Below are 21,954 nucleotides of genomic sequence, written 5' to 3'. Positions count from 1 at the left end.
AAATACGCATAAATAAGCATGTTGCTGAAATATATATATATATATATATATATATATATACATATACATATATATATATATATATGTATATGTATATATATATATATATATATATGTATATATATATATATATATATATATATGTATGTATATGTATATATATATATATATATATATATATATATATATATATATATATATATATAGAGAGAGAGAGAGAGAGAGATAGACACATATATGTATGTATATATATAAGTGGCGGGCGTTGCATTTTCTGGTAGCGCCTTCAACGTATCAATCCAACCCTCAAAAACTATTTTATGGCTATAAAACCTCTACTGCAGCTACAGCTGCGACACATAAAAAATAATCAATAAATTAATGCACAAAAATGGGGTAAAATCCACTTCCTAGCAGTATTTCATGATTAAATACAAATACTGGAGCTTTTCAGACATTAAAACCAGGCCAGGGGGTGATTTTCCCGGGAAAAGACAGCGATGAACGTCAATGGGGTACGGGCAAACATTGCCCGAAAATGAGGTAAAATCCAGCCCAAAACAGCATTTATTGATTAAATACAAATACTGGAGCTTTTTAGACATCAGAACCGGGCCCGGAGTATCATTTCCCCGGTAAATAGACAGCGATGAACGTCGATACGTCCATACGTGAAATGACAAAAAATGCACTAAAATGAGGTAAAATCCACTTCCTAGCATCATTTATTGATTGAATACAAATACTGGAGCTTTTGAGACATTACAACCAGGCCAGGGGGGTGATTTTTCCCGGGAAAAGACAGCGATGGACGTCAATGGCGAAACGCCAAAAATTAAACGGGTAAAATCCACTTCCTAGCAGCATTTTGTGATTAAATACAAACACTGGAGCTTAAATACAAACACTGGAGCTTTTCAGATATCAGAATATATTTCCGGCATAGTCCGTTTTGAATGAAAATGGCTTTAAATCAACACAACAATATACTATTTGCTTGTGGAGCTAAGTTAGCGTGCTGAAAGTGCCCCACACACCATTTTCCCGGCTGTAACAGGCTTGCTAGCTTCGGAGTTGACCGGCCTTTCTTAATGATGTCCATTTTTTTCCTGAAAAAGTCCGTCTAGAAAATAGCTTTGTGAGCAAACTGAATCTATTTGTTTTTGCTTCTGTCGGCCATTGTGGGTGGGTGGGTGGAGTTTGCGATCTCGGCTGCCTCGGTACTGCTTTGGCCCGCCTACTAGCCAATCATAGTTTGTGAAAGCAATGACATGTCCCAGCCAGCAAAATGCTAACGCCTATGAATAATCATTGTGGGGTTGCCAGCTCGAAATCTGATTGGTTAAAGGCAACAGTCTAGTTGAATGCAGCAGAGCCTGCAAGAACTGATTGTGCAGGCTTTGAGGCAGATCTGATCTGGCAACAAATAATGGCTGAAATGTGATTGGTTAAATGCTTCAATATGAAAACACATCTGGAAGCAGTGCAACCAGGGGGAAAAGCAATGAAAGGAAGCTAACAGACCATTTGGAATAATAAGTATGTATTAATGGACAAAATATAATATGATTCAGATATTTCTTAGGCCAGCAGAGAAGGCCTTGAAGGCCCTGACGGCCCGCCACTGACATATATATATATATAAATCACTAAAATAAACTAGCAAGGCCACACAGCTTCAGGATGTTTAGTCTAACAATGCAACAGTGCATAATGGAGTCATACAATTCAATACAAAAAGTTATTTCACCCAGACTCACCACAGCCGACAGCATTACTGCTACTAAACAAGGGGACGAAAAACTAAAATATCAGTGTATTAGCATTGTCTTAAGGATTAACGAAACTCACCTTTCTAGGTGGATATACACAGGAAACAAATCAGATCAAAACATATTTCCCTCTCATTGAGATGCGAGTGTGCTTATCATCTAAACATTCACGCTTACATTCACAAAATCAAACGAAACAACTGGAGCAGGGAGTTGTCTTGGTCAAGGTGACTGTCTCACTCTTCCCTCCCTCTTTGTTCTTTCTAAAGTACCTGAGTTTGAACAATTTCAATCAGTAGAAAAAAAAGCAGTATATATATATATATACATACATACATATACATAACCAGATCCTTCATGGAGACCAACCCTGAATTCCTGTGGCGGAATGGTTCTCAATATTGAAATATTCCCTCATTTATTATTATTTTTAACAACCGTTTACTTTTTGAACACCGTTCCAAAAAAATACGCCCCTTATAGTTTAGAGCAGGGGTAGGGAACCTATGGCTCGGGAGCCACATGTGGCCCTTTTGATGGGTGCATATGGCTCTGAGCTAAAATATGGAAAGCGGTGGTGAGAGGAGAGCCGAGTCCCGAACACACCAATAGGAACGTCACGTCCGCACTGACATTGATTTTTTTTTTTTTTCATTAGTCTTCTGCATCTATTCTCTCATTGACACTCATTGAACTCATTGATATTCATTGATTAGCAACAGCATATTGTTGTCAAAAGAATTTGGAGACTTTTTGTACTTTAAAATTGGTAAAATGATTTTAAAATGTGCACATTTTCATGTATTTTGACTTTTAAATTGTGAGTATGACTCTGAAGGAATAACATTTGAAAATAGGAATTGTTTATGGCTCTCTCTTTCAAAAAGGTTCCCGACCCCTGGTTTAGAGATTAGCCTCGTTTGTGTCCAATGGGAAAGAAAAACGGACATTTTCACATTTTTAAAATGGATCTCATCCAAAGTTGTTGTTTACTTTTAAAAAAACATATTTACATATGTTAAAAAAAACACATCTTTAGCTATATTCTTTATAAGACACCAGAAAACACTAAAATACACAGGAAATCAACAGAAAGTGACCTGGAATTGCCCCAAAACCAAATCTATAGTACATGTAAAATTGTCCAGGAAGTCACGCAACATCAGCTCTCCGCTTTTATGTTGTTGTTTTTTGTCAACTTTGAAGACTCACCTTGTATTTCGCAAGATTTTTCTGTGTGTGGTGTTTTATTTTTTTATTCAGGATTTGGTCTTTCTATCATTCAAAATGGTCAATATTATGCTGACGGGTGAGCAAACTTGGTTATGGATGTAAATATGGATGTTTGGACGCTTATGGCTTTGGGATCATGTCAAGAGCTTTTTATGGACTTTTTTTTTTAAAACACTGCTTTTTGAGGCTAAATAAAAAGAGGAGATGGGCAGATATCAAGTGTTTCTGGTTCTTGAGTCTCACTAAACACAAAATCTAAATCCAAACATTTTTTTATTATTCTCCTATTCCCTTATGAAAAATAATTACAACTCCGTTAAGACTTTTTCACAGCTCCGTGTTAAGGTAAAGTAAAATTCAATTGACACCATTCATTAAATTTACAGTACTTTTGAAGATGAGATGAAGTTATACAAAATTAAAACAAACTACTTCTGCCAAATTCAAAGCAAATTTGTCCCGTCGTGTGCTGTCTTATCACTCGTCACCAGAAAATATTAATAAATGTATCCCTAGTCAACTTCCAATCCGTTTGAAATGAGATGGTCAATGAATTAAGTCCAAGTATGACACATTAAACATGGCAGACGTGCGCACGCATCCCGACACACTGTTTGCCCTGCCTTCGTGCGGGTGGGGTTTGTGCTCCTCTATGATAATGACGTCACGTGGTGACGAACTCATACTAACACCAAACGCACATCGTCTCCAGCTCTGGTCAACATGGCTCCTTTTCCGGACGAGGTGGATGTTTTTACGGGCCCACACTGGCGAATGAAGCAGCTTGTGGACATTTATTCCGAAAAGGTGATTGCGCACAACGGTGTTTATGAAACGGTGGCGGCTAAAATATATATTTTTATCCCGTAGAACGTTGGTCACCATCGGCGAAGCTAGCTCGCTAGTGTTAGCATGTTAGCTCGAGGGGGCTAGTTACGTGATTATGCAACAGGCTTTTAGAATTGAATAATCCCGTTTACGCAAATGTGCAGATTGAATATATACACGTCCGGAAGATGTCATTTAATATATTTTAAGGAATATCATACTTGGTGACGTGCACTTGCGCAGTGAAGGTTTGTTTGTTGTCCTGAAATGTGACGTTGGAAATTAACAGGCTTGTTTTTCGGCGATTGTTTTGAAAATACAATTTTCACCTTAACTTTACCTTTAAAAGGACATAAACGAGTTTATATACTACTTTTAAAAGTATGTTATTCAGAATATCTGTTAATGTTGGCGCTTAAAGTGGTCGTTTTCGCTAAATAGAAAGTAGTACATAGAAGGTATGAACTCTTGAAGATGAATGAACCTAGCAAAATTGTATAAACGTGTCATTTTTCAAGAAATTAAATCAATTTAACGGGATTGCATAATGTTGTGATCGTGAAACTGAAATTGATGTTAGCATTTTTGAGTTATCAGCTGTCACTGATTATCTTTAACTGCCATAAAAAATACAACTGAACTCCAACGACTAGTTTTGAGTTTCCGATTGTGACTTTATGGGACTCGATTGTGTAACTGAGTGAGAACATTACTACAGGTACCGTATTTTCACGACTATATGGCGCATCGTATTTTTAGCCGCAGTGTCAGTAACGAGTGCTATTTCTTTATTTTAAACACAAAAAGGACGCACCGTTTTTTTAGCCGCATATATATTATATAGGGCTGAACATCGAAACGCAATAGCGCTGGCTACCGGAAGCAGCCTATTTCCGGGTTCCGGTGCGCAGTGACTGCTGGGATATATAGTTCTTGCACGCTACACCCACACGCTAAAAATACGTTTTTAAAAAGGCAACAGAAGCAAAACTGAGTTGGGTTGTACTTTATTTAGCCATTTTACAACTTACTCACGTCATCATCACCCACAAATCCATCAAAGTCCTCATTTTCTGTGTCCAAATTAAACAATTGCCCAAACGAGTCTTCCAAAACGCCGGGTCCAGCGGTTGTAGTCCTTAAGCCTCCGGGAATGACGGCAAGCTCCGAGTTAATATATATATAATATATATAGTTCGCAGTCTAGCTTTGAATGCTCTGTTGACGCCAACATCTAGTGGCAGTATTTCTTTTGTAAATACAGCCGAAATGACGGCAAGCACCAAATTAGTGTGATCGCCGTCATACTGGATGTATTAAGAACTCTATATCCCAGCAGTCACTGCGCAGTACTTTATCCACGGGAAAATAGTAGAGTTGGGGGCTGCTTGCCGTAGTTGTCCTATCGATTGATTTATTTGATTTTATCGTGATAACAATTTTAGTATTGGTCCATATATAAAGCGCACTGGATTATAAGGCGTCTATTTTGGAGAAAAATTTAGACTTTTATGTGCGCCTTATAGTCGTGAAAATATGGTACTTTTTTTAACCAGCAATGACACGTAAAGAAGTGGATTTCTATTGAAATTCTAAAAATGAGTTTAACTTTCTCTAATTTTGGAAACGCTCAGCTTTCGGAAACCAACTTCTCCAACAACAGCGACTTCCGCTCGTTCCTCAAGTCGCTGCTGGCCACCTTCAAGGAGTTCAAGATGCACGAGCAGATCGAAAACGAGTACATCATCGGCCTGCTGGAGCAGCGCTGCCGCACCGTCTACAACATGCACTCCGACAACAAACTCTCCGACATGTTGCTGCTTCTGGAAAAGGGCCTGCACAACGTCAAGGTGGGTGGCTTTTTTCTTCTCTCTGCCCCCTTAAAATCCATTTCACGGCAATCCTAAACCCGGCGGGGAAACTACCGTATTTTCACAATTATATGGCGCATCGCATTTAAAGGCGCAGTGTCAGTAACGAGTGCTATTTCTGTATTTGACACACACAGGACGCACCATTTTTAAAGACGCAGCCAGGCATGGCAAAACATACACCATCTTAAACATACGGACACACGCTAAAAACACGTTTTTAAAAAGGCAACGGAAGCAAAACTGAGTTGGGTTGTACTTTATTTCACCATTTTACAACTTACTCACGTCATCATCACCCACAAATCCATCAAAGTCCTCAATTTCTGTGTCCCAATTGAACAATTGTCCAAATGAGTCATCGACAACACTGAGTTTTAGACGTTCGTCCAGGCGGCCACAATCCATTCGCAAATAGTAGCTAGTTAGTAGCTAGTGTAACTATTCCGGGGCTGTCTTACATGCTTCGTAAAGCTGTGTTGATGCCGATCGCCAGGCCACAATCCATTCGCAAATAGTCGCTAGCTAGTAGTTAGCGTAACTATTCCAACGCTGCTGCTGTAGAGGATGGTGTACCCTATCGACTGATTTATTTGATTTTATCGTGATAACAATTTTAGTATTGGTCCATATATAAAGCGCACTGGATTATAAGGCGCCCTGTCTATTAGTTGGAGAAAATGGAAGACTTAAGTGCGCCTTATAGTCGTGAAAATACGGTACCCGAGAGACCGAAACCGCTTAAACAAGGCAAGGCTAAAAATTTGATGGCATTTTCTGGACTAAAAGTGGCCCTTTTTTTCCAAAGTTTGGCCAGGAAATGCTACTAAAACTCAAATGCCACTTGAATACGTTTAAAAAAAAAAGTAGCATGTTGTTATTGTGTTTTATAGTTATCCCAAAAATAACACGTTGCAATAACAGGTGTTTATTTTGTACCTTTTCGTCCTGTTTTCCAATGACATTGTTATAGAGCTTGGCGATATGACAAAAATTCTGATTTAAAAAATTGTCACGATAACATCACATCTTTCAAATTTGAAAATTCTGTATAAGTATTCTTAAGTGAATAAAGGACTTTCCTCCTTATTCAAATATGAAAGTAACTATTTTACCTAACTTTATAAGAAAAGAGAATTTAAAATATGATGATTTGAAAAAGTATTTTTGTTGTTCTGTTCTGAATTAAAGATAAGACAACTCACTCCTTAAACTATGAAAATTAAAGAATAAAACCTGAAGACTTTATTTTTTTAAAATTAGCCTTCATTACTGTGCAATATGAAATAAATAATCAACCAACTAAAGACATCATCACCTTTGACAAGCAGACTATTTTCAGCCTCACAAAAAGAAAAAGTGTAAATTTACAAAAAATAAAATAAAAAAAGTCGGGATGAAAGATGATAAAAGACATTTACGAGGCATTTAAAAAAAACGGCAGGGAGAATTCACTTGATGGATTGGATCTGTGTTGTCCTGCATCTCATACATAATTGCTCATTTTGGCCGTGCTTTTGCGTTCATGCTCCGTGTTAGCCTCTTTTGCTAACACGCTAAAAACACATTTTCTTATCTTCTCCTGGAATAGCGTTCATCTTGCAACAGCGCCCCTGCTCTCTGTGGTGGCCGGGTGGTGTTATTGCAGTCTAAAACGATTCCATTTTTTATCGGAAGTTTTTCATATTGTTGACAAAAATGATTTGACGATAATTATCGCTATCGTTTTATCGCTCGCCACTGGGTTATTTGGAGATCACTTCCCGTGGGTATTGAGGCGTTATGGGGACTCTTCTTCGTCAAGTCATTGGCTGCCATTGACGGCCCTGGCCGTCCAATCGACTGGTTCCTTCCCGTTTTTAATATTTTTTTTGTGTCCGTGTGTTTTTCAGAGTGAATACGAGCAGTTGAATTACGCTCAGCAGTTGAAGGAACAACTGGAGGCTTTCACTCTGGACTTCCTGCCACACATGAAGGAGGAGGAAGAGGTCAGTCACAATATGTCCAAAAATGTATCCCCCAAAAACGTGTCCACGCTAGCAACATTTAATACTAGAAAAGCGAGCGGTCGGTCACTCATTGCGGATTGAGCCTTCATGGCGCCGAAAGCACGGCCTGGGCGTCCAGTTTTTCCGCTTTTAGGCGCCATTTCCAGGTCTCCTCTTTATTTTAGGTCACGTTGTGTTTGCTTTAGGGCCGTTCTAGCTCACTTTATTTATTTTAGGGCCACTAGAGGTCACTTTCTATTTATTTTAGGGCAATTGCAGGTCACGTTGTTTTTGTTTAGGTTGAGTAGAGGTCACTCTTTATTTTAGGGCAATTACAACAATTAATTAAATCACTTTCTCTTTGTTAGGTCACATTCTGTTAGTTTTAGGGAAGTTTATGGCAATTTGTTTATTTTAGGGCAATTATAGGTCACATTTCAGGGCAATTCGAGATGACTTTCTGTTTCTTTTTGGGCAAATAGAGGTCACTTTCTGTTTAGTTTAGGGCAAATACAGGTCACATTCTTTTTGTTTAGGTCGAGTAGAGGTCACGGTTTATTTTAGGGCAATTCTAGGTCACTTTCTGTTTATGTTGGGTCACGTTCTGTTTATTTTAGGGCAATTAGTGGTTACTTTGTTTGTTTTAGGGGAATTAAGGTCATGTTCTTTTATGTTAGGTCACGTTTTTTTCGTTTTTGGAAAGTTTTAGGGCAATTAGTGGTGACTTTCAGTTTGTTTTAGGGCAATTATCGGCTACTTTGTTTGTTTTAGGGCAATTAGAGGTCACTTTCTGTTCATTTGAAGGGCAATTATAGGTCACTGTTTATTTCGGGGCAATTTGAGATGACTTTCTGTTTGTTTTAGGACAAATAGAGGTCACTTTCTATTTATTTTAGGGGAAATTAAAGGTCACTTTGTTCATTTTAGGGCAGTTAGAGTTCACTTTCTGTTTGTTAGGTCACGTTCTGTTCGCTTTAGGGTAATTAGTGGTCACTTTCGGGTTTGTTTTAGGGCAATTATCGGCTACTTTGTTTGTTTTAGTGCAATTAGAGGTCACTTTCTGTTTATTTGAAGGGCAATTATAGGTCACTGTTTGTTTCAGAGCAATTTGAGATGACTTTCTGTTTGTTTTAGGGCAAATAGAGGTCCCTTTCTATTTATTTTAGGGAAATCACAGGTCACTTTGTTTATTTTAGGGCAAATAGAGGGGACTTTCTAACGATATGCGGGTGTTTCAGGTGTTCCAGCCCATGCTGATGCAGCACTTCAGCTACGAGGAGCTGAAGGCCATCAAGAAGCAAGTGATGGCGCAACACCACAGCCGGCGCCCGTGGGACGTGCTCAAGGGCTTCGGCCTGTGGAGTCGTGCCGACCAGCTCCAGAGGGCCTTCAAGTACGCCGACCACGAGAAAAGTGGCCACGGTCAGGACAATTTCAATTTAAGATGTCGTCTGGTGCAAAATTGAAATTTTTTTTTGGGTCACATTTCACTTTTTTTTTTTGCAGAAACGGAACACGCCGGAACGTCTTCCGTGCACATCTCCCAGCTTCCGGCCGAAGTGCTGCTCCGGATTTTGCGCTTCCTGGGGCCGCCCGATCTTTGCCGCTGCGCCCAAGTCTGCCTCTCCTGGTCCGAGCTGGCCAAAACCGGTTCTCTGTGGCGGCACCTCCACCCCATCCGCTGGGCCCGAGGTAAGAAAAAAAAAGATGGTGTTTCCCTCACCAAAAGTCGCATTTGCCCACCAGAAATTCATTATTCTGAAAATACGATATCAAAATGGTGACTCAAGAATAATAGGTTAAAGAAAAAGGAACAAAAATGAATGGGGCCAAGATCCTCCATTTAAAGTGCAAATCAGAATTTTGAGATAAAATCCAAATGAATAGTCAGAATTGGTATTTTGAAGTCTGTTCTGGGCAAGTGTCTGAGTTTCAAGTCAGGATTATGAATTTCAAGCCTGAAATCTGGTTTAAATCCTTTAAATTTGGGACCAGGAGACATGGAAGACCATGTCCATAAGGTTTTTTTTGTTGAAAAAAGCCTTACTATACATTGTCATTTTTTTAAAGCCTTACTATACATCATAATTTTTTATGAAAAAAAGCCTTACTATACTATGTCGTTTTTTACGAAAAAAGCCTGTCGGTTTTTAAAGAAAAAAGCCTTACTATATATACTGTCGTTTTTTTACGAAAAAAAGCCTTACTATTCTATGTCGTTTTTTTTTTTTTTACAAAAAAAGCCTTACTATACTGTGTTTTTTAATTTAAAAAAAGCCTTACTATACTGTCGTTTTTTTTGCAAAAAAAGCCTTACAATACTATGTCATTTTTTTCTTTTAAAAAGCCTTACTATACTATGTCTTTTTTTAAAGAAAAAAAGCCTTACTATACTATGTCGTTTTTTTTTAGAAAAAAAGCCTTACTATACTTTGTCGTTTTTTACGAAAAAGCCTTACTATACTATGTCGTTTTTTACGAAAAAACCCTGGCTATACTATGTCGTTTTTTTTTTACAAAAAGCCTTACTATACTACGTCGTTTTTTTTTTTAAAGAAAAGCCTTACTATACTATGTCGTTTTTTACGAAAAAAGGCTGTCTATACTATGTCGTTTTTTTTTTTATAAAAAGCCTTACTATACTACGTAGTTTTTTTTTTAAAGAAAAGCCTTACTATACTATGTCGTTTTTTACGAAAAAAAAAAGCCTTACTATACTGTCTTTTTTAAGAAAAAAGCCTTACTATACATGGTCTTTTTTTAACCAAAAACGCTTACTGTACATGGTCTTTTTTCATAGCCTTAATATACATGGTCCAAAACAAAAAATAGTAAATACAAAAGGTCATTTAAGCCCTGTTTTGACCCTGTCCTTGCCTTCAGGGGACCACTATGCCGGACCGCCGGTAGACCGGGACCAGGAGCCCGAGGACGGCTGGCTGAAAAGCCGGGAGAAGGAAGCGCGCGTCTACCGGGAGTGGGACGAGGACGCCGACGTGGACGAATCGGGTGAGAAGCGCACACGTCCGCCTGACCGTCCCACCTTTATTTTAAACCCCATCCACCGTCACCGTTTCAGACGGCGTCGACGACGACTCGCAGGCCATCGACACGGCCCGGCGGGAAAAGCGTCTCCTGGACGGGATGGCGCAGAACCTCCTCCCGGCGGTCGGCTCGGCCGTCAAGTCGCTGGTGCTGGCTTACGGCTCCACCGTCTCCAGTAAAATGGTGCGTCGATGCAAAACATTCCCATTTACAAATGGCTAAATGCATGTGTGGGTGGCCATCTTGCGACAGAGGGTTGTTTTCCTTGGGACACAATTGGATGGATTTACTCCACCGAGAAATTCTTAACCTTTTGAATTCTTGAAGAATTATTCATAGACCATTTTATTCATCACAGCTAACGTAGCTAACGTCCCTTTAAAACTGAATGTTTATTTTTGGAACCTTTCCAGCAATTACACTTTGTTACAACGACATTCAACTCTAAATTGACTCGTGAAGATGACCAAGATGGCTACTAATTAATTTCATGATTTTTAAAATGTTAAGTCCCGCTATTTAGTCATTGACAAAATTAGACGATGGATTGGAATTGAATGAAAGGCTTTTATTGTCTTTATTTAAGTATAAGCAATTGTCCATCAGGTGCGTCAGATGCTGAGCCTGTGTCCCAACGTGACGCTAACACAGCTAACGTAGCTGCGTTGGACCAAAACAAACAGAAGTCAACGTAGCTAACGTAGCTAACGTAGCTAACGCAGCTAACGTAGCTGCGTTGGACCAAAACAAACAAGTCAACGTAGCTAATACAACTAGCATTTGATATCCCTTTAAAACTGAATGTTTATTTTTGGAACCTTTCCAGCAATTGCACTCTGTTACAATGACATTCAACTCTAAATTGACTCGTAAAGATGACCAAGATGGCTACTAATTAATTTCATCATTTTTAAAATGTTAAGTCCCGCTATTTACTCATTGACGAAATTAGACGATGAATTGGAATTGAATGAAAGGCTTTTATTGTCTTTATTTAAGTATTTGCAATTGTCCATCAGGTGCGTCAGATGCTGAGCCTGTGTCCCAACGTGACGCACCTGGACCTGACGCAGACGGACGTCGGAGATTTCGCCTTTGACAGGTAAGATGGTGGGCCGTCCTATGTCGTCACGCCGTCTAACGCGTCCCCTCCTCTCGCCGCAGCTGGTCTTTCGTGGGCGCCTGCGCCACGCTGGAGCGCCTGGACCTGTCGGGCTGTGAGCAGGTGACGGACCGCGCCCTGCAGAGACTCTCGCTGGGACTGGGCGACCCACGCCGTCCCCGCCGCCGCCCCAATGCGGCCCACCTGACCGCGCCGGCCGACATCGAGGACTCGGCGGCCGAGTGGGCGCGGCGGCTGGAGGCCCGACTGCTGGACGCGGCGTGCCGCTGTCGGCGCGCCTCCTTCCGCCGCGAAGACGCGTTCAGGACCACCGCCGGGCGATGGGCGGACCGCAGGCGCTGCGACGGCAGGACGGCCGGGAGGCGCCTGGCGTTCCTCAGTCTGTCCGGGTGCTTCCAAGTCACGGACGCGGGTCTCAGGTAGGGCGAGGGGCGAGAGGGTGGAGTCGGCGAGGGGGAGGAGTTAACGGCGTGACTTTGCATCCGTCGTAGGGCCTTGGCGGAACCGGGCGGGCTCCCCGTCCTGGAGCACCTCAACCTGTCGGGCTGCCTGCGGGTGACGGAGGCGGGGCTCGGTCAGCTGGTCTCGGCGTGCCCCGCCCTCAACGACGAACACTTCTACTACTGCGACAACATCGACGGTAGGCTCCCCGAAATGGAGGAAAATGGAGTGTCTGTTTGTCCATCAACATCACGTGTCCGTCCAAATGGATTGGACGCCGACTGCCATCAATTTTAAACTAAATGATGTCGTCTTTCAGGTCCAAAAGCAGATACGGCGAGCGGATGCCAGAACCTTCAGTGCGGATTCCGAGTCTGCTGTCGCTCCGGAGAGTGACTCCGCCCCCTTCTCCCTCCTTGCCCCCGCCCTCTTCTGATTGCACTTTATCCCACTGGGTGTGTCCTCCAGTTTGTTCCCGTGTAAAAAAAAAAAGGTATTTTCCTCTTGTTGACACTCCGCAGACCACCGCCGCCGCTTAATTCCTTTTCATTAGAAGCAGCTTTGAAACACGGTCAGGTCAATCCCTGGGAAGGATGAGAAAAAAATAAGAACGGTACACTTTTTTGTCTAATGGAAAGACAGAAGATATAAAGTTCCTATTTTGAGAAAAGTACTTTTTTTTGGGTGAACGATTGTCGGGCAATAAAATTGTACAATAAGGAAACCAAAGCTTCTTTGTGATTTGGACTCACTTAGCTCAACTAGTAGAGCGCTAACTTACCAAACAAATGTTAGTTCAATCGACTCCCGCACCCTTCAATTTGGGACTTAACAGAATTAAATTTACATTTTCAAGAAGCCTAACTATACAAAAAAATATAAAAATATATACTTACTGTATAGTAAGAATTGATTGATTTATTTTAAAGTACACCATGTATAGGAAGGCTTTTTATTGCTTCTATTTGTACAAAAAAATGACCATGTATAGTATACATGTCATTTTTTTGTATAGTATACATGATCATTTTTTTGTACAAATAGAAGCGATAAAAAAGCCTTCCTATACATGGTGTACTTTAAAATAAATCAATCAATTCTTACTATACAGGGGCCCCTCGCCCGCGGTCCAAAGGCGTCAAGGACGCACGAGGGAGGCCAGGTAGACCCAGACAGAGAGCACGTTGTTGGGGTACGGGTGCACGTAGACGGCCAGGGCGAATTCCACGTTGGGCGTCTGGATGGTGTGCACCCCCGTGCTGTGCACCGCCTCCACCACGGGGCCCATCTCCGAGAAGGGCATGTGTAGCGGGAATCCCGATATCTAAAAAAAAAAGAAAATAAACAGAGCGGCGTTAGTCCAAGAGCCTTAAAATCCAACGGTACGGTCGCTCGAACCCGGTTGTCTCCCAGCAGGTTTTCCAAGTCGTGGCGGTGGCCCTCGGCGAGCTCGTGGGCCACGCCCCCGGGCGCCGCCGCGCACTGCTCCAGGCTGGGCAGGAAGTGCTTGAGGGCACTGCTGCAGTAGCGGTTCCAACGGGTGGGCCGCTGGGGGCGCCATTCCATCACCTTGTCTCGGAGCACCTTCTCCATTCTAGAGTAGCAAAACCAGAAAAAAAGCCTTACTATATATACTATGTCGTTTTTTTACGAAAACGACATAGTATAGTAAGGCTTTATTTCGTAAAAAAACTACATAGTATAGTAAGGCTTTTTTTCGTAAAAAACTACATAGTATAGTAAGGCTTTTTTTTAAACGAAAAAAGCCTAACTATACTAGGTCGTTGTTTTTTTTTTACAAAAAGGCCATACTATGCTGTTTTTTTACGAAAAAAAGCCTTACTATACTATGTCGTTTTTTTACGAAAAAGCCTTACTATACTATGTTGTTTTTTTTACGAAAAAAGCCTTACTATACTATGTTTTTTTAACGAAAAAAAGCCTTACTATACTATGTTGTTTTTTTTAACAAAAAAAGCCTTACTATACTATGTCGTCTTTTAAAGGAAAAAGCCTTACTATGCTATGACTTTTTTACGGAAAAAAGCCTTACTATACTATGTCGTTTTTTTAAAGAAAAAAGCCTTACTATACTATGTCGTTTTTTTTTAAGAAAAAAGCCTTACTATAATAGGTCTTTTTTTTAAGAAAAAAGCCTTACTATACTATGTCGTTTTTTTAAGAAAAAAGCCTTACTATACTATGTCGGTTTTTTTAAGAAAAAAGCCTTACTATACTATGTCATTTTTTAAAGAAAAAAGCCTTACTATACTATGTCGTTTTTTTAAAGAAAAAAGCCTTACTATACTGTCGTTTTTTTTAAGAAAAAAGCCTTACTATACTATGTCGTTTTTTAAAGCAAAAAGCCTTACTATACTATGTCGTTTTTTACGGAAAAAAAGCCTTACTATACTATGTCGTTTTTTTAAAGAAAAAAGCCTTACTATACTATGTCGTTTTTTTTAAGAAAAAAGCCTTACTATACTATGTCGTTTTTTTTTAAAGAAAAAAGCCTTACTATACTATGTCGTTTTTTTTTAAAGAAAAAAGCCTTACTATACTATGTCGTTTTTTAAAGAAAAAAGCCTTACTATACTATGTCGTTTTTTTAAGAAAAAAGCCTTACTATACTATGTCGTTTTTTTTAAGAAAAAAGCCTTACTATACTATGTTGTTTTTTAAAGAAAAAAAGCCTTACTATACTATGTCGTTTTTTTAAAGCAAAATGCCTTACTATACTATGTCGTTTTTTACGGAAAAAAGCCGTACTATACTATGTCGTTTTTAAAAGCAAAAAGCCTTACTATACAATGTCGTTTTTTACGGAAAAAAGCCTTACTATACTATGTCGTTTTTTTAAAGCAAAAAGCCTTACTATACTATGTCGTTTTTTAAAGCAAAAAGCCTTACTATACTATGCCGTTTTTTAAGAAAAAAGCCTTACTAAACTATGTCGTTTTTTAAAGCAAAAAGCCTTACTATACTATGTCGTTTTTTACGGAAAAAAGCCTTACTATACTATGTCGTTTTTTTAAAGAAAAAAGCCTTACTATACTATGTCGTTTTTTTTTTTTTAAAAGCCGTACTATATACTATGTTGTTTTCTTTACAAAAAAGGCTTACTATACTAAGTCGTTTTTTTAACGAAAAAGCTGTACTATACTGTCGTTTTTTTTACGAAAAAAAGCCTTACTATACTAAGTCGTTTTTTTTATACAAAAATGCCTTACTATATATACTGTAGTTTTTTTTATGAAAACAGCATAGTATAGTAAGGCTTTTTTCGTAAAAACGACATAGTATAGTAAGGCTTTTTTTAAATGAAAAAAGCCTTACTATACTATGTCGTTTTAATACAAAAAATGCCTTACTATATATACTATGTCGTTTTTTACGAAAACGACATAGTACAGTAAGGCTTTTTTTAAACGAAAAAAGCCTTACTATACTATGTCCACTGTTCCCTCTAAGCTGCGCGCGTGCGCAATTGCGCACTACTCTCGTCTTCTCTGCGCAGCAGCAATCCTATGGCGCGCAGTAAAAAAAAAAACGGATTTTTTTTTTTTTTTTTTTACCCCTTTCTTCATGATGGCGCCGTTTAAGCGGCAGCCAGTGGCAGTAGCTCTGTCCACTTATGTTTTTCGTGTTTTACAGCATGTTTTACATGAAAAATTAGAGGGAACATTGACATGCACCTGCTTGTGGCAGGTGTGATACTGGTGTGCCCATAGCGAGCAATGATGATGTCGTGACCGGATGATTCGCCTAAAGACGTTTCGCCGACGGACGTTTGACAGACGGACAGGTCTCCGAATGAACGTTCGTTCAAACAGCGTTTAATGATTAAATACAAATACTAGTATTTGTATTTAATCATTAAACGCTGTTTTCAGCTGGATTTGACCGAATTTGAGAGACACATCGAGACGACATCATCGCGACATTTTACCGAGGAATTCACTTCCCTGGGCTCGGTTCTAATGTCCAAAGAGCTCCAGTATTTGTATTTAATCATTAAACGCTGTTTTTGGCTGGATTTGACCGAATTTGAGAGCATTTTGAGCTGTTTGGCGAATGGACGTATATAGACGTTTTTTTGCCTCCATCGCAATATCATCACGACATTTTACCAAGGAATTCACTTCCCTGGGCTCGGTTCCAATGTCCGAAGAGCTGCAGTATTTGTATTTCATCATTAAATGCTGTTTTAGGATGGATTTGACCCGATTGCTGTCATTTTACGGCTCGGTTCTGCTACATCTGCCCGCCCAAGAGTGCTTATTCCCGGGCTGCCATTGATGGTAGACTAACATTGATTTTTACTATAATTTGGACAACACCGGCGGCGGGCCGGATTAAAAATCCTAACGGGCCGTATATGGCCCGCGGGCCGAGGTTGAAAGACTTGTACACACAGGATCCGGGGGCGGGGCGAGCGCGCGAATCCCGTTTCGGCGAAACCTCCGTTCGGCCGAATGAACGTTCGGCGGAACGTCCATTCGGCGACCTGCCCGTCTGTCAAACGTCCGTCGGCGAAACGTCTTTAGGCGAATCATCCGAGTACCGATGATGTCGCTCACACTGGTACTCAGTGCGCTCAGGGAGGTTGACTTTCTGCTCAGACCAACGAAAAATTAGAGGGAACATTGACTATGTCGTTTTTTTATTACAAAAAATGCCTTACTACATATACTGTCGTTTTTTTAAGAAAACGACATAGTACAGTAAGGCTTTTTTTCGTAAAAAACGACATAGTATAGTAAGGTTTTTTTTACGAAAAAAGCCTTACTATACTATGTCGTTTTTTTTTAAAGAAAAAAGCCTTACTATACTATGTCGTTTTTTTAAAGAAAAAAGCCTTACTATACTATGTTGTTTTTTAAAGAAAAAAGCCTTACTATACTATGTCGTTTTTTTGAGAAAAAAGCCGTACTATACTATGTCGTTTTTTTAAAGAAAAAAGCCTTACTATACTATGTTGTTTTTTAAAGAAAAAAGCCTTACTATACTATGTCGTTTTTTTTAAGAAAAAAGCCTTACTATAATAGGTCGTTTTTTTAAGAAAAAAGCCTTACTATACTATGTCGTTTTTTTAAGAAAAAAGCCTTACTATACTATGTCGGTTTTTTTAAGAAAAAAGCCTTACTATACTATGTCGTTTTTTAAAGAAAAAAAGCCTTACTATACTATGTCGTTTTTTTTTAAAGAAAAGAGCCTTACTATACTATGTCGTTTTTTAAAAGAAAAAACCTTACTTTACTATGTCGTTTTTTTACAAAAAAAGCCTTACTATACTATGTCGTCTTTTAAAGGAAAAAGCCTTACTATGCTATGACGTTTTTTACGGAAAAAAGCCTTACTATACTATGTCGTTTTTTAAAGAAAAAAGCCTTACTATACTATGTCGTTTTTTTTTAAGAAAAAAGCCTTGCTATACTATGTCGTTTTTTAAGAAAAAAGCCTTACTATACTATGTCATTTTTTAAAGAAAAAAGCTTTACTATACTATGTCGTTTTTTTTAAGAAAAAAGCCTTACTATACTATGTCGTTTTTTTAAAGAAAAAAGCCTTACTATACTGTCGTTTTTTTTAAGAAAAAAGCCTTACTATACTATGTCGTTTTTTTTTAAAGAAAAAAGCCTTACTATACTATGTCGTTTTTTAAAGAAAAAAGCCTTACTATACTATGTCGTTTTTTTTTAAGAAAAAAGCCTTACTATAATAGGTCGTTTTTTTAAGAAAAAAGCCTTACTATACTATGTCGTTTTTTAAGAAAAAAGCCTTACTATACTATGTCATTTTTTAAAGAAAAAAGCTTTACTATACTATGTCGTTTTTTTTAAGAAAAAAGCCTTACTATACTATGTCGTTTTTTTAAAGAAAAAAGCCTTACTATACTGTCGTTTTTTTTTAAGAAAAAAGCCTTACTATACTATGTCGTTTTTTTTAAAGAAAAAAGCCTTACTATACTATGTCGTTTTTTAAAGAAAAAAGCCTTACTATACTACATCGTTTTTTTAAGAAAAAAGCCTTACTATACTATGTCGTTTTTTAAAGAAAAAAAGCCTTACTATACTATCTCGTTTTTTAAAGAAAAAAAGCCTTACTATACTATGTCGTTTTTTTAAAGCAAAATGCCTTACTATACTATGTCGTCTTTTACGGAAAAAAGCCGTACTATACTATGTCGTTTTTAAAAGCAAAAAGCCTTACTATCAATGTCGTTTTTTACGGAAAAAAGCCTTACTATACTATGTCGTTTTTTTTAAGCAAAAAGCCTTACAATACTATGTCGTTTTTTTAAAGCAAAAAGCCTTACTATACTATGCCGTTTTTTAAGAAAAAAGCCTTACTATACTATGTCGTTTTTTAAAGCAAAAAGCCTTACTATATTATGTCGTTTTTTACGGAAAAAAGCCTTACTATACTATGTCGTTTTTTTAAGAAAAAAGCCGTACTATACTATGTCGGTTTTTTTAAGAAAAAAGCCTTACTATACTATGTCGTTTTTTTAAAGAAAAAAGCCTTACTATACTATGTCGTTTTTTTAAGAAAAAAGCCTTACTATACTATGTCGTTTTTTTTAAGAAAAAAGCCTTACTATACTGTCGTTTTTTAAAGAAAAAAAGCCTTACTATACTATGTCGCTTTTTAAAGAAAAAAGCTTTACTATACTATGTCGTTTTTTAAAAGAAAAAACCTTACTTTACTATGTCGTTTTTTTACAAAAAAAGCCTTACTATACTATGTCGTCTTTTAAAGGAAAAAGCCTTACTATGCTATGACGTTTTTTACGGAAAAAAGCCTTACTATACTATGTCGTTTTTTAAAGAAAAAAGCCTTACTATACTATGTCGTTTTTTTTTAAGAAAAAAGCCTTACTATAATAGGTCGTTTTTTTAAGAAAAAAGCCTTACCATACTATGTCGTTTTTTAAGAAAAAAGCCTTACTATACTATGTCATTTTTTAAAGAAAAAAGCTTTACTATACTATGTCGTTTTTTTTAAGAAAAAAGCCTTACTATACTATGTCGTTTTTTTTTAAAGAAAAAAGCCTTACTATACTGTCGTTTTTTTTAAGAAAAAAGCCTTACTATACTATGTCGTTTTTTAAAGCAAAAAGCCTTACTATACTATGTCGTTTTTTACGGAAAAAAAGCCTTACTATACTATGTCGTTTTTTAAAAGAAAAAAGCCTTACTATACTATGTCGTTTTTTTTTAAGAAAAAAGCCTTACTATAATAGGTCGTTTTTTTAAGAAAAAAGCCTTACTATACTATGTCGTTTTTTTAAGAAAAAAGCCTTACTATACTATGTCGTTTTTTTTAAGAAAAAAGCCTTACTATACTATGTCGTTTTTTAAAGAAAAAAAGCCTTACTATACTATGTCGCTTTTTAAAGAAAAAAGCCTTACTATACTATGTCGTTTTTTAAAAGAAAAAACCTTACTTTACTATGTCGTTTTTTTTACAAAAAAAGCCTTACTATACTATGTCGTCTTTTAAAGGAAAAAGCCTCACTATGCTATGACGTTTTTTACGGAAAAAAGCCTTACTATACTATGTCGTTTTTTAAAGAAAAAAGCCTTACTATACTATGTCGTTTTTTTTTAAGAAAAAAGCCTTACTATAATAGGTCGTTTTTTTAAGAAAAAAGCCTTACTATACTATGTCGTTTTTTTTAAGAAAAAAGCCTTACTATACTATGTCGTTTTTTTAAAGAAAAAAGCCTTACTATACTGTCGTTTTTTTAAGAAAAAAGCCTTACTATACTATGTCGTTTTTTAAAGCAAAAAGCCTTACTATACTATGTCGTTTTTTACGGAAAAAAAAGCCTTACTATACTATGTCGTTTTTTAAAAGAAAAAAGCCTTACTATACTATGTCATTTTTTTTAAGAAAAAAGCCTTACTATACTATGTCGTTTTTTTTAAAGAAAAAAGCCTTACTATACTATGTCGTTTTTTAAAGAAAAAAGCCTTACTATACTATGTCGTTTTTTTAAAGAAAAAAGCCTTACTATACTATGTCGTTTTTTTTAAGAAAAAAGCCTTACTATACTATGTTGTTTTTTAAAGAAAAAAGCCTTACTATACTATGTCGTTTTTTTAAGAAAAAAGCCTTACTATACTATGTCGTTTTTTTTAAGAAAAAAGCCTTACTATACTATGTCGTTTTTTAAAGAAAAAAAGCCTTACTATACTATGTCGTTTTTTAAAGAAAAAAGCCTTACTATACTATGTCGTTTTTTTAAAGAAAAAAGCCTTACTATACTATGTCGTTTTTTTTAAGAAAAAAGCCTTACTATACTATGTCGTTTTTTAAAGAAAAAAAGCCTTACTATACTATGTCGTTTTTTTAAAGCAAAATGCCTTACTATACTATGTCGTTTTTTACGGAAAAAAGCCGTACTATACTATGTCGTTTTTAAAAGCAAAAAGCCTTACTATACAATGTCGTTTTTTACGGAAAAAAGCCTTACTATACTATGTCGTTTTTTTAAAGCAAAAAGCCTTACTATACTATGTCGTTTTTTTAAAGCAAAAAGCCTTACTATACTATGCCGTTTTTTAAGAAAAAAGCCTTACTATATTATGTCGTTTTTTACGGAAAAAAGCCTTACTATACTATGTCGTTTTTTACGGAAAAAAGCCTTACTATACTATGTCGTTTTTTTAAAAAAAAAAGCCATACTATATACGACGATGTTTTTTTTACAAAAAAGGCTTACTATACTATGTCGTTTTTTTTAACGAAAAAGCTGTACTATACTGTCGTTTTTTTTTACGAAAAAAAGCCTTACTATATATACTGTAGTTTTTTTAATGAAAACAACATAGTATAGTAAGGCTTTTTTTCGTAAAAACGACATAGTATAGTAAGGCTTTTTTTTAATGAAAAAAGCCTTACTATACTATGTCGTTTTAATACAAAAAATGCCTTACTATATATACTATGTCGTTTTTTACGAAAACGACATAGTACAGTAAGGCTTTTTTTAAACGAAAAAAGCCTTACTATACTATGTCGTTTTTTTATTACAAAAAATGCCTTACTATATATACTGTCGTTTTTTTAAGAAAACGACATAGTACAGTAAGGCTTTTTTTCGTAAAAAACGACATAGTATAGTAAGGTTTTTTTACGAAAAAAGCCTTACTATACTATGTCGTTTTTTTTAATACAAAAAATGCCTTACTATATATACTATGTCGTTTTTTTACGAAAACGACATAGTATAGTAAGGCTTTATTTCGTAAAAAACTACATAGTATAGTAAGGTTTTTTTTTACGAAAAAAGCCCTACTATACTATGTCGTTTTTTTACGAAAAAAAGCCTTACTATACTATGTTGTTTTTTTACGAAAAAAAGCCTTACTATACTATGTCATTTTTTTACGAAAAAGCCTTACTATACTAAGTCATTTTTTTTAACTAAAAATGCATTACTATATATACTATGTCGTTTTTTTACGAAAAAGCCTTACTATACTATGTTGTTTTTTTACGAAAAAAAGCCTTACTATACTATGTCGTTTTTTTAAAGAAAAAAGCCTTACTATACTATGTCGTTTTTTTAAGAAAAAAGCCTTACTATACTATGTCGTTTTTTTAAAGAAAAAAGCCTTACTATACTATGTCGTTTTTTAAAG

General features: G+C 37.0%; 2 protein-coding genes across 8 annotated transcripts in view; one reads left to right on the top strand and one right to left on the bottom strand.

Annotated features, from left to right (window-relative positions):
• Positions 1 to 3,670: 3,670 nt before the first annotated feature.
• On the top strand, positions 3,671 to 13,229 carry fbxl5 (F-box and leucine-rich repeat protein 5). 2 transcript variants are annotated; one of them, XM_077608283.1, is made up of 11 exons: positions 3,671 to 3,812; positions 5,468 to 5,683; positions 7,597 to 7,692; positions 8,931 to 9,114; positions 9,199 to 9,384; positions 10,576 to 10,701; positions 10,772 to 10,920; positions 11,757 to 11,839; positions 11,902 to 12,279; positions 12,352 to 12,500; positions 12,621 to 13,229. In XM_077608283.1, exons 1-11 carry the CDS (start codon positions 3,729 to 3,731, stop codon positions 12,695 to 12,697), a joined length of 1,728 nt encoding a protein of 575 aa, XP_077464409.1. In that variant the 5' UTR covers positions 3,671 to 3,728; the 3' UTR covers positions 12,698 to 13,229. The 2 variants fall into 2 exon arrangements, with proteins under 2 accessions (XP_077464409.1, XP_077464408.1); XM_077608282.1 differs by having other exon boundaries at positions 12,352 to 13,229.
• The window catches only part of cc2d2a (coiled-coil and C2 domain containing 2A), a 94,797-nt gene continuing 84,563 nt past the window's right edge, over positions 11,721 to 21,954 (bottom strand). For all 6 annotated transcript variants that reach the window (XM_077608273.1, XM_077608272.1, XM_077608277.1 and 3 more), the window contains 3 exons: positions 13,700 to 13,895; positions 13,406 to 13,625; positions 11,721 to 12,885 (listed from right to left, as the gene is read on the bottom strand). In XM_077608273.1, the coding sequence (XP_077464399.1) occupies positions 13,440 to 13,625; positions 13,700 to 13,895 (382 nt within the window). In that variant the 3' untranslated portion in view covers positions 11,721 to 12,885; positions 13,406 to 13,439. The remainder of the gene's footprint in view (positions 12,886 to 13,405; positions 13,626 to 13,699; positions 13,896 to 21,954) is intronic.

Source organism: Stigmatopora argus, chromosome 8 (genome assembly GCF_051989625.1).
Source record: "Stigmatopora argus isolate UIUO_Sarg chromosome 8, RoL_Sarg_1.0, whole genome shotgun sequence".
Taxonomy (NCBI): Eukaryota; Metazoa; Chordata; class Actinopteri; order Syngnathiformes; family Syngnathidae; genus Stigmatopora; species Stigmatopora argus.
Note: the sequence above shows the minus strand (reverse complement) of the source record. Positions and strands in the feature narration are given on the sequence as shown.

Coding starts and splice junctions, on each gene's coding strand:
- fbxl5 (XM_077608282.1), top strand. CDS start 3,729: ATGGCTCCTTTTCCGGACGAGGTGGATGTTTTTACGGGCCCACACTGG. Junction 10,921..11,756: donor CCACCGTCTCCAGTAAAATG/GTGCGTCGATGC, acceptor ATTGTCCATCAG/GTGCGTCAGATGCTGAGCCT. Junction 11,840..11,901: donor GGAGATTTCGCCTTTGACAG/GTAAGATGGTGG, acceptor CTCTCGCCGCAG/CTGGTCTTTCGTGGGCGCCT.